This window comes from Meles meles, chromosome 3, assembly GCF_922984935.1.
Source record: "Meles meles chromosome 3, mMelMel3.1 paternal haplotype, whole genome shotgun sequence".
Lineage (NCBI taxonomy): Eukaryota > Metazoa > Chordata > Mammalia > Carnivora > Mustelidae > Meles > Meles meles.
Window position 1 is genome coordinate 112362376 of NC_060068.1, and position 19689 is coordinate 112382064.

At 41.4% G+C, this 19689-nt stretch overlaps 1 protein-coding gene across 3 annotated transcripts in view; it reads left to right on the top strand.

Annotated features, from left to right (window-relative positions):
- Positions 1–8074: 8074 nt before the first annotated feature.
- The window catches only part of KIF3A (kinesin family member 3A), a 53529-nt gene continuing 41914 nt past the window's right edge, over positions 8075–19689 (top strand). For all 3 annotated transcript variants that reach the window (XM_046000417.1, XM_046000419.1, XM_046000420.1), the window contains exons 1-2: positions 8075–8210; positions 11115–11388. In XM_046000417.1, the coding sequence (XP_045856373.1) occupies positions 8205–8210; positions 11115–11388 (280 nt within the window). In that variant the 5' untranslated portion in view covers positions 8075–8204. The remainder of the gene's footprint in view (positions 8211–11114; positions 11389–19689) is intronic.

Here is a 19689-nt window from a genome sequence, read left to right on the forward strand (position 1 = left end):
TCATTCCAGTGGAGTTAACATACCATGTTATGTTAATCTCAGTATACAGTATAGTGCTTTAATGCCAACAGGTCTTGATCCCCAAACGCACTCCAGCTCAACCCAAAGGTGCTTTTGAGGGTGGGGTTATTCAACCGCACCAACCTACCCATGGTTTTCGTTCCTGTCATTCCTGTGTCTGATTCCTACCATGATTACTTGTCCCAGAGAGGAAAAGTATGATTTTGAGCTTCCTGGTCTACATCAGACAAGCTCATTCACAAAACCTCCCATGGTTTTGGCAACACCATAGCTGCAGCCACATTTCCTTCAACCTTGATTGAAGGCAGTTCATTACTGGAAAAATGATGACTTTTTCCCAGAAGGACTAGTAAGGCTTGTCCATGAGTACTCATTCAAGGACAGGTGCTCCAAAGACTATTTTCCTTTTTTAGGTAAACAAAGTATTACCATAGCTTCCACAAATGCTTCTTTTAAGGGTCATTTACTTGAATTTTAGTTGGAAAGAAGCAACTTTGGGGGAGCACAATTATATTCTAAAGGACAGGCATTCAAGGCATTTTTATAGAAGGTTTGGAAATGGATACACATGAGATTCTCTTTTTTCTGACCCTTCAGACCGTGAGCTCAGCCAAGGGGGACCCTGTGGAAATGACAGAGACTTCATTATCCCCAAAGGGAAACAGATTGTAGAGAGGAAAAGGGGGGCTCTGGGAAGGATTTTGGCAGAGAATCTTCTGAACAGAAACCACAGTGAAACTGCGAAGTCCAAGCAAGCCTGAAGCGCTTGTAGGGGGCATCTCCTCTACCCCCCACACATGGCCCTCCTGCCCCTCTTAGAGAAGGCCCCAGAGTCCCTGAGGGCCAGCTTCATTAACACAGACAAGTCCTTAAGTCTCAAACAGATTTCTTTGATGTAGTTTCTAGGGGTGGGCATGAGGCCACATGGTTTGGGAAGCCTTTTTCCTAGGTCAACAGCAGCTGCTTCTGTTCAGTGGGAGGCAGAATCAGACATCAACCAAGAAGGTAAGGTCCATTTGCTAGGAGGTCAGGCCTCTGGGTCTACTGGATGAGGAGAATTCAGCTAAGTGCCCATTTATGGGGTCCTGGGGTGCAATAATGCTTAAGAAGGGACAGCAGAGATCCTGGGAAGTTAATGAATTTTCCAACATGCCCAACATTCCTAAGGACACAGACTTTTCAATAAATCTGGGTGCTCCCATGTTACACTCCTCTACCTCAAAAGCTGCTCAGAGCAGACTGCTACGAATGCCTACCTCCTCTTCGTTAACTTTGGCAGCAAGTCTCAAGGAAGTAACAAGGAAGTAATCATGGCATATTAGAGAATTCTCTGTTATCTGCAGTTTGGAACAAACACATTTGAGCAGATCATGAATGCCAGACACAAAGGCTAAAGCATTGTTTTTTTGTTTGTTTGTTTTTTTGTTGTTGTTTTTTTTTAGGAAATTACATTTTTTCCTTCATTCAAAAAGATTGATTGTATTCCTCCACAAGTTAGTGCCAGTTTTAGATTTGACCCGTAAATATGCTCCTGATTTCAGAACCAGGAGGGACTAGTCAATAGTCCTTTGTTAGGGGAATGAACGATGGTGGGAAATATAGCACCATCTCAGGGAATACACAGGCCCATCCTGGCCTCAGGCTGCCCTGGGCGGGTGCAGACAAGCACACCCTATCTCATCTTGGAAGGCCTCCCGGCTCTGAGCCAGACAGGCAGGGGAGGGCGATGTAAAGAGATTACTATTACAGTCCTACCATTTCGAGCAAGCTCCTTAGCTTACAAGCCTCTGAGCATCTGGGATAGCAGAGGTCAGTTTCCTTTCCCACCTCATTACCATCCTCACAGGCCTTCCTACCTTTAAGGAAACCAGGAGGCGGCCAATGGAGTGAGAGCCAGGTCTGGGAGAAGTAAAAAAATGTTCTTAAGCTCCAGGAGCCACAGCATGAGGGCCCGGACCTTGTGGCAGATCTTGGGCTGCCAGAAAGAATGGGTAGGAGAGGGCCGGGAGGGTCCTGGGTGGCCAGTCTCGGTCCGCATGTGGTGCCGATTGGCCGAAGGTGACCGGAGGGGCTGCAAGGAGAACCTGCACCTTAAATTGCGGTGGGCCTAAGTGCTTCTCGGTCGCCCAGCGGCTCAGGGATTAGGATGGTTCTTCCTCTCGACGACAGGGGCCCGGCAACAGGGGCCCACGATTCCAGCCTCGTGCCTCGCGTCCCGCCAGCACCTGGGGCAGGTCCGGGCACCCCGGGTGCTGCTCATCCCGGCGCGGGCGCAGGTGGAGCCCGGCTACGCCCCGTGCGCGCGCTGGGAAGCGGGCGATCGTGCTCCGGGGAGGACCCGGCCGCGGGGCGCGCTACCTGGTGTTGGCCGCCCGGCCACAGGCGCGCCTCGCGACCCAAGGCCAGTTGCAGGTGGACGACCAGAGGGCCTCCCCTATCCCACGGCACCGGCTAGGGCGCGGGCCCAAGGGGTGCTGCGGGGACAACGGACCCGGTTCGGAGCTCAGGGCGGGAGCTGCGGCTCGGCGTCCTCTCCGGGCAGGCGCGGGGAGCAGCCCTCCTAAAGCCATGGCGAGGTCCCAGGTGTGAGACCCGCCATAGCCGGCTTTTATAACCCGGCGCCCGGGACTTGCAGCGGGAGCCTCGCGGGAGCGGCGCGGGGCCGGGCAGGCTCTCCCGACCCGGCCCAGTTCTGGCCGGCAGCTGCCCCTCCCAGCCGGCGGGGCTTTGGCCCTGGCTCCCGGGACGCTGCGCCCAGAGCGCGCACAGGTGGGCGAAGGATCCCCTGTCCCCGCACTCCCCGCCCCCGCCGTCCACTGTGAGCTTCTTCCCCGGCCCACGACCAGAGTCCCGCACCCGGGACCGGGCAGCTGGTGACCACGCCGGCCCTAGAGAAGGACGCCCGGCCGCGGACCCTGCGTCTTACCTCACAGTACGTCTTCGGGGGCACACAGGACCCGGTAGAGAAGCGTCACGAGCTCTCCTCAGTTAGACTAGCTTGAGATGGGATTCTGACTCTGTGTGGTCTCCTGTACCTGACTTGAGCTCTGTCTCGGTTACTTCGTCTTTTAAGAGCTACAGTATCTTCCTCACAAAGTAGTTTCTTCATGCGTACATTTTTGCCCCATCAGTAGTTACTCAGTGAAGGCCTACAATGTTTTAGGGCGTGACAGTGAGTAAAATAGACATGGAATTTACATTCTAGGAAAGACAGATACTAAACATGAGTAGAATCCCAGCGATTTCTCTTCGAAGTATAGGCTCAACAGAAATTCATATATGTGTACCAAAAAGACACCTGCATCACGTTCAGGGCCGCGGTATTTGCAGTTGCCCCGAATGTCCGTCAGCAATTGAACGGGATAAACAAATTGTATGTTCACACAATGGAAGATGACACCACACTGAAAAAGAACGGACGTATGCTGTACCGAACAAGAAAGAATTTCACAAAGATAATACTGAATGTAGAGGGACAGGTACAAAAGACGTCACAGTGGATGATTCCATTAATATAAAGTATAAGAACAAGAAAAAAAAAACCTATGACGTTAAGAGTTAAGATAGTGACTACCGTTAGGGGGCAGTGGACAGTAACTAGAAAGGATCACAGGACCTTCTAGGCTGCTGGTAATGTTCTGTTTCTTGATATAGATGCTGATTACACACAACTCTGAAAATTGACCAAGCTGTGCATTTATGATTTGTGCACTTTTCTGAAGATGTAATTCATTAAAAATGTACATTATATTAAATTACATGAAAATATATAGGAATGTCAGAAGGAGAAGAAAGAGGAAAAGGAACAGAAAAAATATTTCAAGTGGTCATGACTGATAATTTCCCCAGGTAATATCAGACATCAAACCACAAAACCAGGAAGCTCAGAGAACACCGAGCAGGATAAATGCCCAAAAATGGGCATCAAACTACAGAAAATAAATGATAAAGAAAAAATTTTGAAAGAAGCCAGAGTGGGGGAAAGAAACTTACCTATAAAAGAGCAAAGATGGGGCACCTGGGTGGCTCAGTGGGTTAAAGCCTCTGCCTTCAGCTCAGGTCATGATCCAGGAATCCCGGGATCAAGCCCCGCATCGGGCTGTCTATTCTGCAGGGAGTCTGCTTCCTCTTCTCTCTCTGCCTGCCTCTCTGCCTACTTGTGATCTCTGTATGTCAAATAAATAAATAAAATCTTTAAAAAAATAAAAGAGCAAAGATGAGAATTACATTGCACTTCTCCTCAGAGATCATGCAAGCAAGAAGAAAGTGTACTGAAATATTTAGTGTGGAAAGAAGAAAAAACTATCAACCTGGAATTCTGTATCTAGTGAAATTATCTTTCAAAAGTGTTGAAGAAACAAAGATCTTGTATGTAGAGGATCCTATGGAAACCACTAAAAAACTCTTAGAAGTAATAAACAAGTTCATGAAATTTCAGAGTACAAGGTCCATGTATTAGAAAAAAATAATTTTTATTTCTATATAACAATGAACAATCTGAAAATAAAATTAAGAAAATAATTCTGGGGCACCTGGGTGGCTCAGTGGGTTAAAGCCTCTGCCTTAGGCTCAGGTCATGATCTCAGGGTCCTGGGATCAAGCCCTGAGTCAGGCTCTCTGCCTGGTGGAGAGCCTGCTTCCTCCTCTGTCTCTCTCTGTCTACTTGTCATCTCTGCCTGTCAAGTAAATAAATAAAATCTTTAAAAAAAAGAAAATAATTCCATTTCAGCATCATAAAAAAGAATAAAATATTTAAGAATATAGCAAAAAAAAGTGCAACATTTATACACTGAAAACTACAAAACATCACTGAAAGTATTAAAGAAGACCTAAAGAGTTGGAAAGACAGTTCATGTTCATAGGTTAAAAGACTTACATTGTTAAAGTGGCAATACTTCCCAAATTGAGCTGTAGGTTCAACATAATCTATTAAGTTTCCTGCTGGCTTTTTGTGGAAATTTACAAGGTCCTTCTAAAACTTCTGTGGAAATGCAAGGGTGTCAGACTAGCCACAACAGTCTTGAAAAAGCAGAGCAAAGATGGAGGCCTCAAACTATATGACTTCAAAACTTACTGCAAACCTATTGCAATCGAGATAGTATAGTACTGGCATTAGGTTAGTCATTTAGATCAATGGAATTAAATTGAGATTCTAGGAATCAACAGTCACATTCATGATCAACTGATTTTTGACAAGGGTGCCACAGTAGTTCAGTGAAGGGAAGAAAAGACTTTTCAGCAAATGTGATGGGACAGCAGTATATTCATAAACAGAAAAATGAGGCTGGATCTCTCTATCATACAATATACAAAAATAATTCAAAAATATATCATAGAGCCAAATGTAAAAGCTAAAACCATAAAATTCTTACAGAAATAAGTCTTTATGACCTTGGGTTTGGAAATGGTTTATTAGGTATGAACCAAAAGTACAATGAAAGAAATGAAAAAAGAAAGAATACATAAATTGGATTTGATCTAAATTTAAAACTTTTGAGCTTCAAAGAACACACTCCAGAAATTAAAAAGATAACCCACAGAATGGGAGAAAAATTTATGCACATTATATATCTGAAAAGAGACTTGTATTTAGGATTTAGAAAGAACTCTTGCAACTTAATAATGAAAAGGCAAATAAAATGGGCACAAAAACTTACAGCAGCAGTGTTCATAGTGGCCAAAAAGTAGAAACAACTGAAATATCTGCCAACTGACAAATGTATAAAAATGTGGTATATCCACACAATGGAATATTACTCAGCCATTAAAAGTAAAGAATTATTCATATATGCCACAATAGGGTTGAGCTTGAAAGCATTACTCTAAGTGATAGAAATCATTAAAAAAGGACCACATATTACCTAATTCAATTTAGTATATGTGCTGCCAAAGAGAGCGCTATCTAATTCAACTTATATGAAACGTCCCAAATAGGCAAGAGAGACAGAAGTTACCTAGGGCTGGGATGTTGATGAAGAGGGGGTGGAGGGTGAGTGGGAGTGACTGCTATGAGTATAGTTTCTTTTTAGGGTGATGAAAATGTTTCAAATTGATTGTGGTTATGGTCTGTGTATATAGTAAAAATCATTTAAGTTTACAATTTAAATTGGTGAATTGTATGTCTGATGATATCTCAATAAAGCAGTGTATATGTATACACATAATGTATATATCATATATACAGCATATCAGATGGTGATAAGTACCAAGGAGAAATATGAAATATGGAGAAGAGCTAAGAAGACTGGGGCTAAAAGTTGAAATTTTAAGTAGAGAGATCATGGTAAGGCTCATTGAGAAGGTGATGTGTGATCAAAGACATTCTGAAGGGGGTGAGGGAGTCAGGTGGATATCTAGGGAGAGAGATTTCCAGGACCTACATTGGGCCTGGGCTTTGTCACTCCCATATATCTGACCTTGGACAAGCAATGGCTCTGTGCCCGAGTTTCTTTATCTGGAAAATAGTTGTTCCTACTTTGTAGTAAAATGACTACTATACCTATTTCAGAAGGTCATTATATGGATTAAATTAATAATAAAAAGGAAAGTAAAGCACTTAGCACATTGGCACCAAGTCAAATGCTCTATAGTTGTTTTTATTAGCTCCTACTGCAAGTGCAAAAGCCCTTGACTTCTAAGATGGAACCATGTCCCAAATGTCTGTTGAATCAAGGAGACCAAGTCGAGCAGGTGCAGACTAATGAGCAAGAGGGAAGATTGTAGGAAATGGGGAGAGGTCCTGTGACTTTTAGTCTGTGAGACAGATAATCATTGGCAGGTTTTGAATACAGAAAAAAAAAACAACCCACTATCTGATTCATGTTTTAACACCACCACTCTGGCTCCTATGTTGAAAACATACTAAAAGGGGCAAGGATGTACAGAGGAAACCAGTTTTGAGCTATTGTAATATAGATGCGATGTAGTGGTGCTAGTGAGAAGTGGTCAGATTCTGGTTCTACTTTAAAGAAAGAAAGAAGGTCTACTGAAAGATTGGACATTGGGTATGAAAGAAAGAGACAGTGCTTTGATCTGAGCAATTGTCAGAACTCAGCTTCATTTATTATGCCAAGGGAAGTATGAGAGGGCCCCTTTTTTTCCTTTTTTTTTTTTTTTACATGGGGGAGGTGGGGCAGGGATGGACAGTAATATAGTGAGTAATATAGCGTATGTGGGCAGGGGCGGGAATCAACCTTTCAGTTTTGGACATAATAATCTTGAAATGTCTATTGCACATCCAAGCGCAGCAGAGCAGAGATTTGGACAGGGAAGAGGATAGCTCATTGGTTCTTTCACAAATACTTATTGAAAACCTGTCCTGTGCGAGGTCTTATTCTAAGTCCTAGTCTAGGCTCTGGAGATACTTGTGAGAACGCAGACAAAGCTCCTCCTCACTTCATCTGTAATAGAGATACGCATTTTAAAGATTTTATTTATTTTTATTTATTTGACAGACAGAGATCACAAGTAGGCAGAGAGGCAGGCAGAGAGAGAGGGGGAAGCAGGCTCCCCGCCGAGCAGAGAGCCCGATGTGGGGCTTGAAGTGGGGCTCGATCCCAGGACCCTGGGATCATGACCTGAGCCGAAGGCAGAGGCTTTAACCCACTGAGCCACCCAGGCGCCCCGAGATACACGTTTTATAAGCAAGTCAGCAATCTAGCGCATTAATGTGTGCGAAGCCGCTAGCTCTCTAGATGGACATAGTGCACAGTTGCTTTTATTTTTTATTTTTTAACTCTTTTTTGCTATGGTTGTTTTCAATATCTGGAGTACTGCATGAGCCAGGAGACAAGCAGTGCGACCAAGGAGGACACCGTCCCCCACCCCCCCGCGACCAGGGGCAGCCAGGTATCCCCGCCCCAATGTAGGCTAGATTTCCAAGCTCAGCTGAACGGCACCATTGCGCAGGCGCAGCCTCAGTCTGGCGTCCTAGGAGACCGACTCGGAAAGCCTCAGCGCAGGCGTAATTCATGAGGCCGAGGAAGCATGTGGCCCGGGGATGGGGCGGGGCGAGCCCGGAGTGCGCTTGCGCACTGCCTACTCTCGCCCGAGGAGCCGCAGTCTCAAGAGCGCCAAGGCGGTGTTTCGGTAGTCCCTGGCAAACCTCTCCGGCGAACCCGGTGCCGGCGCCGTTGGACTGCGCCCAGGGCGGCGACCTCCGCCGGGTATAGGAGGGAGCCACGATGCCGGTGAGGGGAGTCGCTCAGCCGCTGGGGTTCCTCATCCCAGCGGCCTGGCACGGGGGCGCGGCTGTTGCCATGGAGGCGCGGATCAGGCAGGCAGCTGGGGTGGGGCGGGGCAGGGTCCGGCTCGGCTGGGCCGACTGTTTGGGGAGCCTGGTGGGTGGGCTCGGGGCCGGCGGGGTTCCAGCAGGTCCTGGGAGGGGCCCCGGACAGGCCCTGCCGCTTCGGTCCGTGCTGCAGCCCGCAGGGCCTGCGCTGCTTGACATAAAGGCACAGCGCCAGAGGATGCGCTCTCGCTCCCAGCCCTGCTCCGGAGTAGGGCGTCTGGGAGCGGCCGCGGGGGGTGGGCTTTGGATGCTCCGCACCTGGTGGGCTCTGTACACCGCGCAGATGACTCTTGGAAGGTAGCGAACCGAGAGCTGCTTGCTTTTGCTCCAGCCCTTGACTCGAGCTGTCATTTCTTTCGTGGTGCTTTAGCTTACAGGGCGGAATGTAACCCGTGGGTGTCTTTGTGTGTGAGAGTGGGTGGGTGGTGGTATGTTTGTCTTGTCGAATTTCACAGTGCTACTGTCCACTTAACAGGGGGCGTCCTAAGTCCAGTATAGGGTCATGGAGAACACGTGAGCTTTTTGGTCGGTTTTCTACTGGTTGCGAGGCCTGGGACAATTACTTCATCTTTCTGGGTCCTTAGTTCCCACATAATTAAACTGTTTCTCATGGGATTTTATCAGGATGAAATAAGGTAATGCACAGCGGAATTGAAGGACAGTGCTTGACATTTAGCTTTAAATGCGCAATATTTGTTCCGTATCATTGCTTTCAGGTTATTTGTTCATTCAGCAGATACCGGGCATCTACCCCATGTTAGGCCCTGGAGGCAAAATATTGAGCATAACCATCCAGTTTCTTGAACTTGACAGAACCTTGCCTTCGTGGGCAGAGGTGAAAGTCTTGTTGGTAGAGACAAGATGCTTACCATTCATGAAGTGAATGGGTGGCATGTAATAGAAAGTAGATTCTGGTGAATTGTAAAGTGTTCCCGTTTAGGAATGCTGGCCTACAGATGTCAGATCATCTCCCCCCCCCCCCCCCCCCCGCCCCCCCAAGAGAATCTAGAAGTTGTTATTTTTGTGGAATGTCTCTTTTTAAAAAAAAATTTAGCAACTAATTAAAAAATATTGTTAAATGGCGTGAATCAAACAAAAGATATTGTAGGCTCAATTCAGCCCCTTGACTATCAGTTGGCAACCTCTGGTGTAGACAGATAGGACACATTAATCAAATAAGGAGCTAGCAAACGTAGTATTGAAACTAGTTGTAGATGATGGAGGGAGAAGGGTGCTCTCAGGGCCTATACCAGGATTTGACTTAGTTAAGGAAGTCTTCACAGGTGAAGTGGCTGTTCTGCTGAGATCTGAGAATAAGCGAAGGGGAGAATGTTCTAGGCAGGAGGAATAGCACTTGTGATAAGAAAGAGTATGGTGACAAGAAAAGGCTTAAAAAAAGCTATTGTGGCTGTGGCTGGGAAAGCCAAGCAAGGTAGCTTGTGAAATAAGGCTGGACAAGTAGACATGGGCCAGAGCTAGGTTTTAGAGACCACCTTAAGGACTGTGGTTTTTATCCTGATATCTATGGGAAACCACTGAGTTTTAAGTAAGGGAGCAACATGATTAACTTTGTGTTGCAGCTGACTGCCCTGTAGGGAACAGACCATAGGAGAACCTAACTAGATGCCGGTGTTCAATTTAGGGTGGGATCATGGTGACCCAGCCTTAGGTGGTGAAAGTGGAGATGGGGAGAAGTGTGTTGTATTGATACTATTCAACTAAACTATTGGACTTCACTTCAAAATAGGATTGTATTACTTTAATTGCGGTATAATTGACATATAACACAATGTTACCTGTATAATATGATTTATTTGTGTGCCTTGTGAGATAATCCCCACAGTAAGTCTTATGATCACCCATCACCATAAAGAGCTACAAAATTCTTTTCTGATGATGAACAATTTCAAGATACACTCCTTTAGCAACTTTCACATATGCAGTGGTGTACTTTTGACTAGTCACCATTCTATATATTATTTATACATGACTTATTTTATAATTGGTAATTTGTACCTTTGATCTCTTTGACCATTTTGTCCACGCCTGTATCCCACTGCCCTCTGGCAACCACCAATCTATTCTCTGTGAGTTTTGCTTTTTCGTTTGTTCCTCTGTTTTGTTTTTTAGATTCCACATGTAAGTGAAATCATACTGTATGTGTCTTTGCTTAGGGTTTTATTTTAACATAGGTGGTTAGTCATAAAATTTCAAGAAATGAAACTTTACGTATATAAATATTCATAAGGTTAGAGGGATACTGAAACATTTCTCTATGCCATTGGACTTTGTTTGTGGTGTTTCATTTCATGTTGTCTTCTATGGAGAAGGTAGACTACATATGTTACGTGGTAAAAAACGTTTTACCGATGCATTGTAGAAAATAAAATTTAAAGTCTCGGGAACACAGGACCTACTACTATATTCTTGATAACAGTTGTTAACCATGTTCACTTGTGTTTTCCTTCAGGGAGTAAACTCAGGCTAAGTCAGGGACTTTTGTGGAAACAGTCAATATAGTGATTCCTTTTCTGCTTAAACAGCAGTTATTTACTATAAATGTAAATTAGGCTTTCTTTCTCCTCATTTGTATATTGTATTGTAAAAGAAACTGTCTTTTTATATCTTTTAATAAACTTTTTCTGTATATCTGTGAGATCTTTAATTGCATTTAACAAATATTTGTGGAGTGCTTAATATGTGCAAGGCCCTGGGATGGCACAGTAGCCTTTTTCAAATTCGAAATTTGCTGAAGGTAAAAGTAAATGTTCTTTTCATTATTTGTTAATATTTTCTCCACCAGATCAATAAATCAGAGAAGCCTGAAAGCTGTGATAATGTGAAGGTGGTTGTTAGGTGCCGGCCCCTCAACGAGAGAGAGAAATCAATGTGCTATAAACAGGCTGTCAGTGTGGATGAGATGAGGGGAACTATTACTGTACATAAGACTGATTCTTCCAATGAACCTCCAAAGACATTTACTTTTGATACTGTTTTTGGACCAGAGAGTAAACAACTTGATGTTTATAACTTAACTGCAAGACCTATTATTGATTCTGTTCTTGAAGGCTACAATGGTGAGTATATTGTTCACTTTTTCTTAACTCTATCAAGATATTGATACCCTATAAATTCATCCATTATAATTGTGTTGTTTGATGGGTTGTAGTAAATACATACAGCTGTGAAACTGTTACCACAATCCAGTTTTATGACCCCCTTCCCAAATTCCTGTATGTCCCTTTGCAGTCGCAGCTCCAGGCATCCATTGACCTGCTTTTGCCTACAGTTCTGTCTTTGCTGGAAATTTCATATAAATCAACTCATATCCTATCTCATCTTTCTTACCTGTTTTCTTTTCAGTTGTATAATGTTGTTAAAGGTCATCCATATTGTTGTATGGATTAGCACTTTGTTCCTTTTTAATGCTGAATAGTATGAATATACCACCTTTTATGATTTCAGTGGAAATCTGGATTGTTCTAATTTTGGAGCAATTATATATAGTGCTGCTGTGAACATTCTTTTGTAGAAAGTTCTTTGTGCAGATAAGTTTTAAAGTTTGTCTTGGGTAGATACCTAGAAGTAGAATTGGTGGGTCATATGGTTAGTGTATATTTATCTTTTGAAGAAATTGCCAAACTGTTTTCCGAAGTGGTGACTATTAATTTTTTTTTCCCACCAGTGTGTTATGAGAGTTCTTTTAGTTTCTTCACATTCTCACCAACATTTAGATTGTCGGCCTTTTTAATTATAGCTGTTCTAGAGGATCTATAGTGGTATCTCATTGTTTTAACTTATATTTCTCTATAACTAACAATGTTGAGTCTCTAATCATGTACATATTAGCTCTTTGTATGTCTTTTAAAATATTTTACCCACTTTACAGTTTCATTGCCTTTGTTCTTATGGAGTCATGCTTTTTCTATATTCTGGACTTAAATCTTTTGATCCGATAAGTGATTGGGACATATTTTCTTCCAGCATGTGGCTTGTATTTTCACCTTTTTAATGGTGTCTTTTGAAGAGAAAAGATTTTTAGTTTCAATTGAGTCCAGTTAATCATTTTTCTTTAATCATCATGCTTTCATTGACCTAGCCAAGAAATATTTGCTGAACCCAACACCAAAAAGAGTTTCTCTTGTGTTTTTATCCAGAAGTTGTAAACATTATATGTCTTACATTAAGGTCTGTTATTTATTTTGAGTTAATTTTTATATACGGTGTGAGGTAAGGGTGTATGTTCTTTGCTTTCCCACCCCCACTTCCCCAATCTATGGATATCCAGTTGTTGGAGCACCATTTGTTAAGACTCTCCTTTCCTTATTGAATTAACTTGGTGCTTTTGTCAAAAATCAACAGACTGCAGTTGCATTGGTTTATTTCTGGATTATCTCTTCTGTTCCAAGTATCCTGTTTTTATTACTATAGGTTTTTGTGTTGAAATTAGGTAGTATATGTTTTCTAGCTTTATTATTATTTTTCAAAATTGTTTTGGCTTTTCTGGATCCTTTGCATTTTCACATAAATTTTAGGATTGCCTTTTCAATTTCCACAAAACAAAAACAAAAATCTACTGGGATTTTGGTAGGGATTGTGTTGAGTTGTTATTCTGACAATATTGAGCCTTCTAATCCAAAACATGGTATCTCTCTTCATTTACTTATATTTTGTTTAATTTCTCTCATCAGCATTTTGTTGTAGTTTCTAATGTACAGGTCTTATACTTATTTTCATGAATTTATTCCTAAGTATTTTTTTTTACCTGTTTCCTTTTTTTTTTTTTTTAAGATTTTTATTTAATTGTTAGAAAGAGTGTGCCAGCACACACAAGCAGGGGGAGGGGCAGAAGGAGAGGGAGAAGCAAACGTCCCTGCTGGGTGGGGGGGGCTTGATCCCAGTCCCCCTGGGATAATGACCTGAGCCAAAGGTAGACACTTAACTGAGCCACTCAGGTGTCCTACCTCTTTCTTTTTAAAATTTAAGTTCTAGGGGCGCCTGGGTGGCTCAGTGGGTTAAAGCCTCTGCCTTTGACTCAAGTCATGATCCCAGGGTCCTGGGATGGAGCCCCCGCATCGGGCTCTCTGCTCAGCGGGGAGCCTGCTTCCTCCTCTCTCTGCCTGCCTCTCTGCCTACTTGTGATCTCTCTCTCTGTCAAATGAATAAATAAAATCTTTAAAAAAAAAATAAAATTTAAGTTCTAGTTAATACACTGTGTATTCCTAAGTATTTTTGGTGCTTTTGTGAATATAAAATACACAGAATTGATATTTTAGTAGTTTTTAAATTAACATAAAATTCAAATAACAGAATTCACTGTTTTAATCATTTTACAGCATACAAGTCAGGGGTTTAATACATTCACAGTGTTGTGTAACTATCACTGTTATCTGTTTCCAGAACGTTTCCATCATCCCCAAAAGAAACTATATATCTATTAGCAGTTACTCCCACTTTTGGTCCTTCCTACCCTAGCAACTATGTATTTACTTTCTATGTGTATGAGTTTGCCCCTTCTGGACATTAAATATAAATAGAATCATACACTTTATAGTCTTTTATGTATGGCTTCTTTGACTTGGTATAATGTTTTCAGTGTTCCACATTATATAGTATGTATCAGAACTGCATCTTTTTTTTTTTTTAAGATTTTATTAATTTGAGAGCGAGCACAAACATGGAAGGGGGTGGAGGAGCAGAGGGAGAAGGAGAAGCAGATGCCCTGCTCAGCGGGGAACCCCATGTGGGACTTGATCCCAGGACTCCGGGATCATTACCCCAGCTGAAGGCAGGTGCTGAACTGACTGAGCCACCAGGTGCCCCAGGACTGCATTTTTTTAATGGTCTATTAATACTCCATTGAATGGATATGCTGTGTTTTATTTATCCCTTTATCCACTCATGAATATTTGGGTTGTTTCCTTTTTTTTTTTTTTTGCTATTATGAATAATGTTGCTGTGAATATTCTTGTGCTTGTCTTTGTGTAAATAGATGTTTTCCCTTTGCTTAGGTAAATATCTAGGAGTGGAATTGCTGGGTCAAAATGTTAACTGCCAGATTATTTTCCATCACAGCTGTGCCATTTTTACATTCCCACTAACAATGTATGAGGTTTCCAGTTTCTTCACATCTTTGCCAAAATGTGTTGTTGTCTTTTTGGTTACAGCCATTGTAGTGGTTATGAAGTGATACTGTGTTTTGCAGTTGATTTTTGTATATTGACCTTGTACCCTGCAACCTTATTAAACTTGCTTATTATTTCTGGTAGGCTTTTATTTATTTATTGGTACCTTCCCTAGGATTTTTTTTTTTTAAAGATTTTATTTATTTATTTATTTGACAGACAGAGATCATAAGTAGGCAGAGAGGCAGGCAGAGAAAGAGGGGGAAGCAGGCTCCTCGCTGAGCCGAGAGCCTGAGCCTGATGCGGGGCTTGATCCCAGGACACTGGGATCATGACCTGAGCTGAAGGCAGAAGCTTCAGTCCACTGAACCATCCAGGTGCCCCTTCCCTACGATTTTTTATATACATGAGCATGTTACCGTCAAATACAGGTAGTACAATTTCTTTCTTTCCCATCTTTTAGTTACCCGAATTGCCCTGGCTAGAACCTCAAGTACAGTGTTGAATATGAGTGGTGAGAGTGGACATTTTTGTTTTGTTCCAGATCTTAGGGAGAAAGCATTTACTGTTTTACCAGTAAGTGTGATGTTATCTATAGATTTTTGTCTGATTAAGTTCCCCTCTGTTCTTTTGTCCCCGCCCCGGGAATGGATTTTGGATCTTGTCAAATAAATTTTTTTCTGCACCTATTGAAATCATTTTTTAAAAAAAAATTTGTTAGTATACTCAGTTACATTGATTTTTTTTTTTTAAAGATTTATTTATTTGACAGATAGAGATTACAAGTAGGCAAGTAGGCAGAAAGGCAGGCAGAGAGAGAGAGAGAGGAGGAAGCAGGCTCCCAGCCAAGCAGAGAGCCCGATGCGGGGCTCGATCCCAGGACCCTGGGATCATGGCCTGAGCCGAAGGCAGAGGCTTTAACCCGCTGAGCCACCCAGGCGCCCCAGTTACATTGATTTTTAAATGTGAAACCAAGGGCACCTGGGTGGCTCAGTGGATTGAGCCTCTGTGGTAGGCTCAGGTCATGGTCTCAGGGTCCTGGAATTGAGCCCCCCCCCCCCCACCGCATTGGGCTTCCCTGGCCTGCTTCCCCCCTCGCTGCCTGCTGCTCTTCCTGCTTGTGATCTCTCTCCCTGTCAAATAAATAAATAAAATCTTTAAAAAAAAAATGTGAAACCAGTCATGCCACTTGGTCATGGTATATTATCCTTTTGTATGTTGTTAGATTTGATATGCTAAAATTTTGTGTAAACTTTTTTTTGTCTATGTTCAGGAGGGATATAGTAGTTTTCTTGTAATGTCTTTATCTGGTTTTATCAGGATAATGCTAATTTCACAGAATGAGTTGGAAAGTATTCTCTCCTTTTTGATCATATGGAAAAAAATGTGTCTAGAATTAGTATTGTTTCTTCCCTAAGTATTTGGTAGAATTTACCAGTAAAGCCGACTGGGCCTGGAGTATTTTTTTGTGGAAAGGTTTTTAAAGATTCAGTGTCTTTTTAAGACACTTTTGAGTTACCTGTTTTTCTTGTAGTGAGCTCTGGAAGTTTATCTTTCATGGAATTTGTCTCTGTCATCTAGGTTGTTGAATTTATTGGCAAAAAGTTGTTTATAGTCTCTATTCTTGTGTTAGAATGTGGTGGTGTAATCTTTCTCTGATATTGCTATATGGTACATGATATATGGTAATTTGTGTCATCTCTTTTTCTTGTGATGAGTCTGGAGGACTAATATAATAGGAATAGTTTCTCCTCCTTTATTTTTTTTTGTACTTTTGGTGGAAGCTGAGGTCATTGTTTTGAGTCCTTTGTAACTTTCTAATATGGAGATTTATGCTATGAATTACCCTCTAAGTACTGCTGTAGTGGTGGTGTACAGATTTTGACATACTGTGTTTTCATTTTAATGCAGTGCAAGGTACTTTCTCTTTTTCCTCTTGATTTCTTCTTTGATCCTTGGGTTATTTAGAAATGTGTTAGTTTCCAGATAATTTGGGATTTTCCAGAGATATTTCTGTTACTTAATGTCTAGTTTAATCCCGTTTTAGTCAGAGAATGTGCTATGTAAAACTTGAACCTTTTGAAATTAGAGACTTGTTACATGACCCAGAATAAATTTATTATAAAATGTTTGTATATTCTTCAAAACAATGTGTATTTTGCTGTTGTTGGATGGAGCATTCTATACATGTTCATTACATCAATTTGCTTGATAGTTTAGTTCAGATTTTCTTATCTACTCAGTTATTTTCTACTTGGTCTGTCGATTACTGAGACAGGTATTAAATTCACTTACTGTGTTTTGTATTTGCCTTTTCCTTTCAGTTCTGGCACTTTTTACTTGACGTATGCTGAAACCCTGTGAGTAGGTGCATAAATGCTTAGGTGTTTCAAGTCTTCATGCATTAACCTCATTGTCATTATGAAATTACTCTCTTTATCCGTAGTAATGTTCTTTACTCTGAAACCTACTTTGATATTAATACAGACATTTTAACTTTGTTTTGATTAAATGTTAACATGGTATATCTTCATTCATCTTTTTAACTTTTAACACATTTGTGTTTTTATATTGAAAGTACATTTCTAGTGTGTAGTTACACTAGAGGTCACTAAGATTATACCAGGTTCAGAGGTTGGTAGGAGAAGTCAAGGGACTCGGGTTATAATTGTACTTAGAGCTTTGATTTATTAGAACAAAAAAGATGCCCCCCCCCAAAAAAAAAGAAAGAAAGAAAACAAGAAACAGCAAGGGGAAAAGGTGCATGGGGTAAAGTGTGGAGGAAACCAGGTACAAACTTCCAAGAGTCATTTCCTAGTGGGCACACAGAATGTGCTTAATTCTTCTACCACTGAATGTGACAATACTTGTCAGATCTTGGCTGTCAGAGAAGCTCTGTAAGAGACACAGCGTCCCAGGTTTTTGTTGGAGCCTGCTCATGTGGATACGCTCAACCTCGCTCTTGTCAAGATCCCACACTCACAGAAGGAAAACAGGTGTTTAACATAAACCACCTTGTTTATAGAAACAGTTTAGGCATAATGAGCTATTCTGTGTTAGGGAATGAATGGCAAGAACCCTCTCTAAATCCAAATTCCCAGATGTTAGTCAAAGGCCAAACTGGAAAGCAGGCCTCTCAAAGAATAGTAGCCCCAGATCTGTTGTTAGTTCTCTTACGCATTGCATTGTATCGTTGGTAGGGTTTTGGTTTTTTTTGTTGTTGTTGTTTTTTAAATCCAGTCTTGCTGTCTTTGCTTTTTAATTGGGTTATCAAAACCATTTATGTTCTGCTGTTGGTTTTCTCTTTATACTCTTATCCTTTGTATTATTTGTATTATTCCATTCTGTCTTCTCTGTTGGCTTATAGTGATACAACTTTGTTTTATTTTAGTGGTTGCTTTAAGGTTTATAATATAACTCTTTAATATATCACACTTCACTCTCAAGTGTTATGCTATTTTTTGCGTAGTAAAAAAAATTTTTTATTTTTAATTTTAATTTTATTTAAGATTTTATTTATTTATTTGATAGACAAAGATTACAAGTAGGCAGAGAGCAGGCAGAGAGAGAGGAGGAAGCAGGCTCCCCGCCGAGCAGAGAGCCTGATGTGGGACTCGATCCCAAGACCCTGAGATCATGATCCGAGCCGAAGGCAGAGGCCCAACCCACTGAGCCACCCAGGCGCCCATAAAAAATTTTTTTTAAACTATACTTCTAGTTGTCTCCTCCCAAGTTTTGTGGTGGTGGTGGTGTTTTGTTTTATTTATTTATTTATTTTTAAGATTTTATTTATTTGTCAGATGGAGAGAGAGAGAGCACAAGCAGGCAGAGGGAGAAGCAGGCTCCCTGCTGAGCAGGGAGCCTAATGTGGGACTTTATCCCAGGACCTTCAGATTAGAACCTTAATCAAAGGCAGATGCTTGACTGATTGAGCCATTGAGGCATCCCTGTGGTGATGGTGTTGTACATTTACTTCTATGTGTTATAAACTCCAAAGCACATTGCCTTTATTTTTGTTTAAATCATCAGTTGTTTTTAGAGAGATTTAAGTAATAGGAAAAAACTTACATATTTTCTTACTTACGTACTCACCCTATTTAGGTACTCTTTATTCCGTCATGGAAGAATCTGTAGTTCTATCTAGTACCATTGTTTCTGCATTGGGTAACTTCCTCAAATGTTTCTTAGAGTGCAAATCTGTGGGTGACGAATTCTTTCAGCTTTTGTAGTCCAGAAAGTATTTATTTTGCCTTTGTTTTTGAAAGAAATTTTCACCAGATGTAGGGTTCTAGGTTGATAGTTTCTTCTTTTAATTCTTGAAGGATCTTTCTCTACTGTCATTTGCCTTTTGTTCCACTGGAATTCTTTATTTGGTTCTTCTTTACATAACATATCTTTCTCTGGTTACTTTTAGGTTTTCTTTTATATCACTGGTTTTGAGCTTTTTGACTATGATGTGCCATGGTTTGTTTTTCTTTATGTTTCTGTGCTTAACAGTTCATTAAGCTTTTTGGATCTGTGAGTTTGTAGTTTTCATCAAATTTGGAAAATTTTTAGCCATATTTCTTTAAATATTTTTCCTGTCCCCACTCTCTGCTTCAGGGCCTGCAATGACATATATATTAAGCTGCTTAAAATTGTCCCACAACTCACTGATGCTGTTTTTCTTTTTTGTATTTTTTTCTCTGTATTACCTTTTTTATTGTTTCTGTTGTTATGTGTTGAAGTTCACTTCTTTTATTCTGCAGTGTCTAGTCTACCATTAATCTTATCTATCATATTTTTCATCTCACACATTGTAGTATTCATCCCTAGAAGTTTGATTTGGGTCTTTGTTGTATCTTCCATTCAAATTCTTCCAAACTTCCATCCAAAGTTTCCAGTTAACTTTTTAACATATAGAATATAGTTTTTATCTGTTTTAATGTCCTGTGTGCTATTTCTAAAATTTGTGTCAGTTCTGAATTGGTTTTGACTGATTGATGCATTTCTTTATTATGAGTTGTATCTTTTTTTATTTTAAAGATTTTATTTATTTATTTGTCAGAGAGAGTGAGCACAGGCAGACAGAGTGGCAGGCAGAGGCAGAGGGAGAAGCAGGCTCCCTGCTGAGCAAGGAGCCCGATGTGGGACTTGATCCCAGGATGCAGCCGCTCAACCAACTGAGCCACCCAGGCGTCCCTATGAGTTGTATCTTTTTGCTTTTTTGCAAGCTTGGCAAATTTTTGTTGGGTGCCAAACACTCTGAATTTT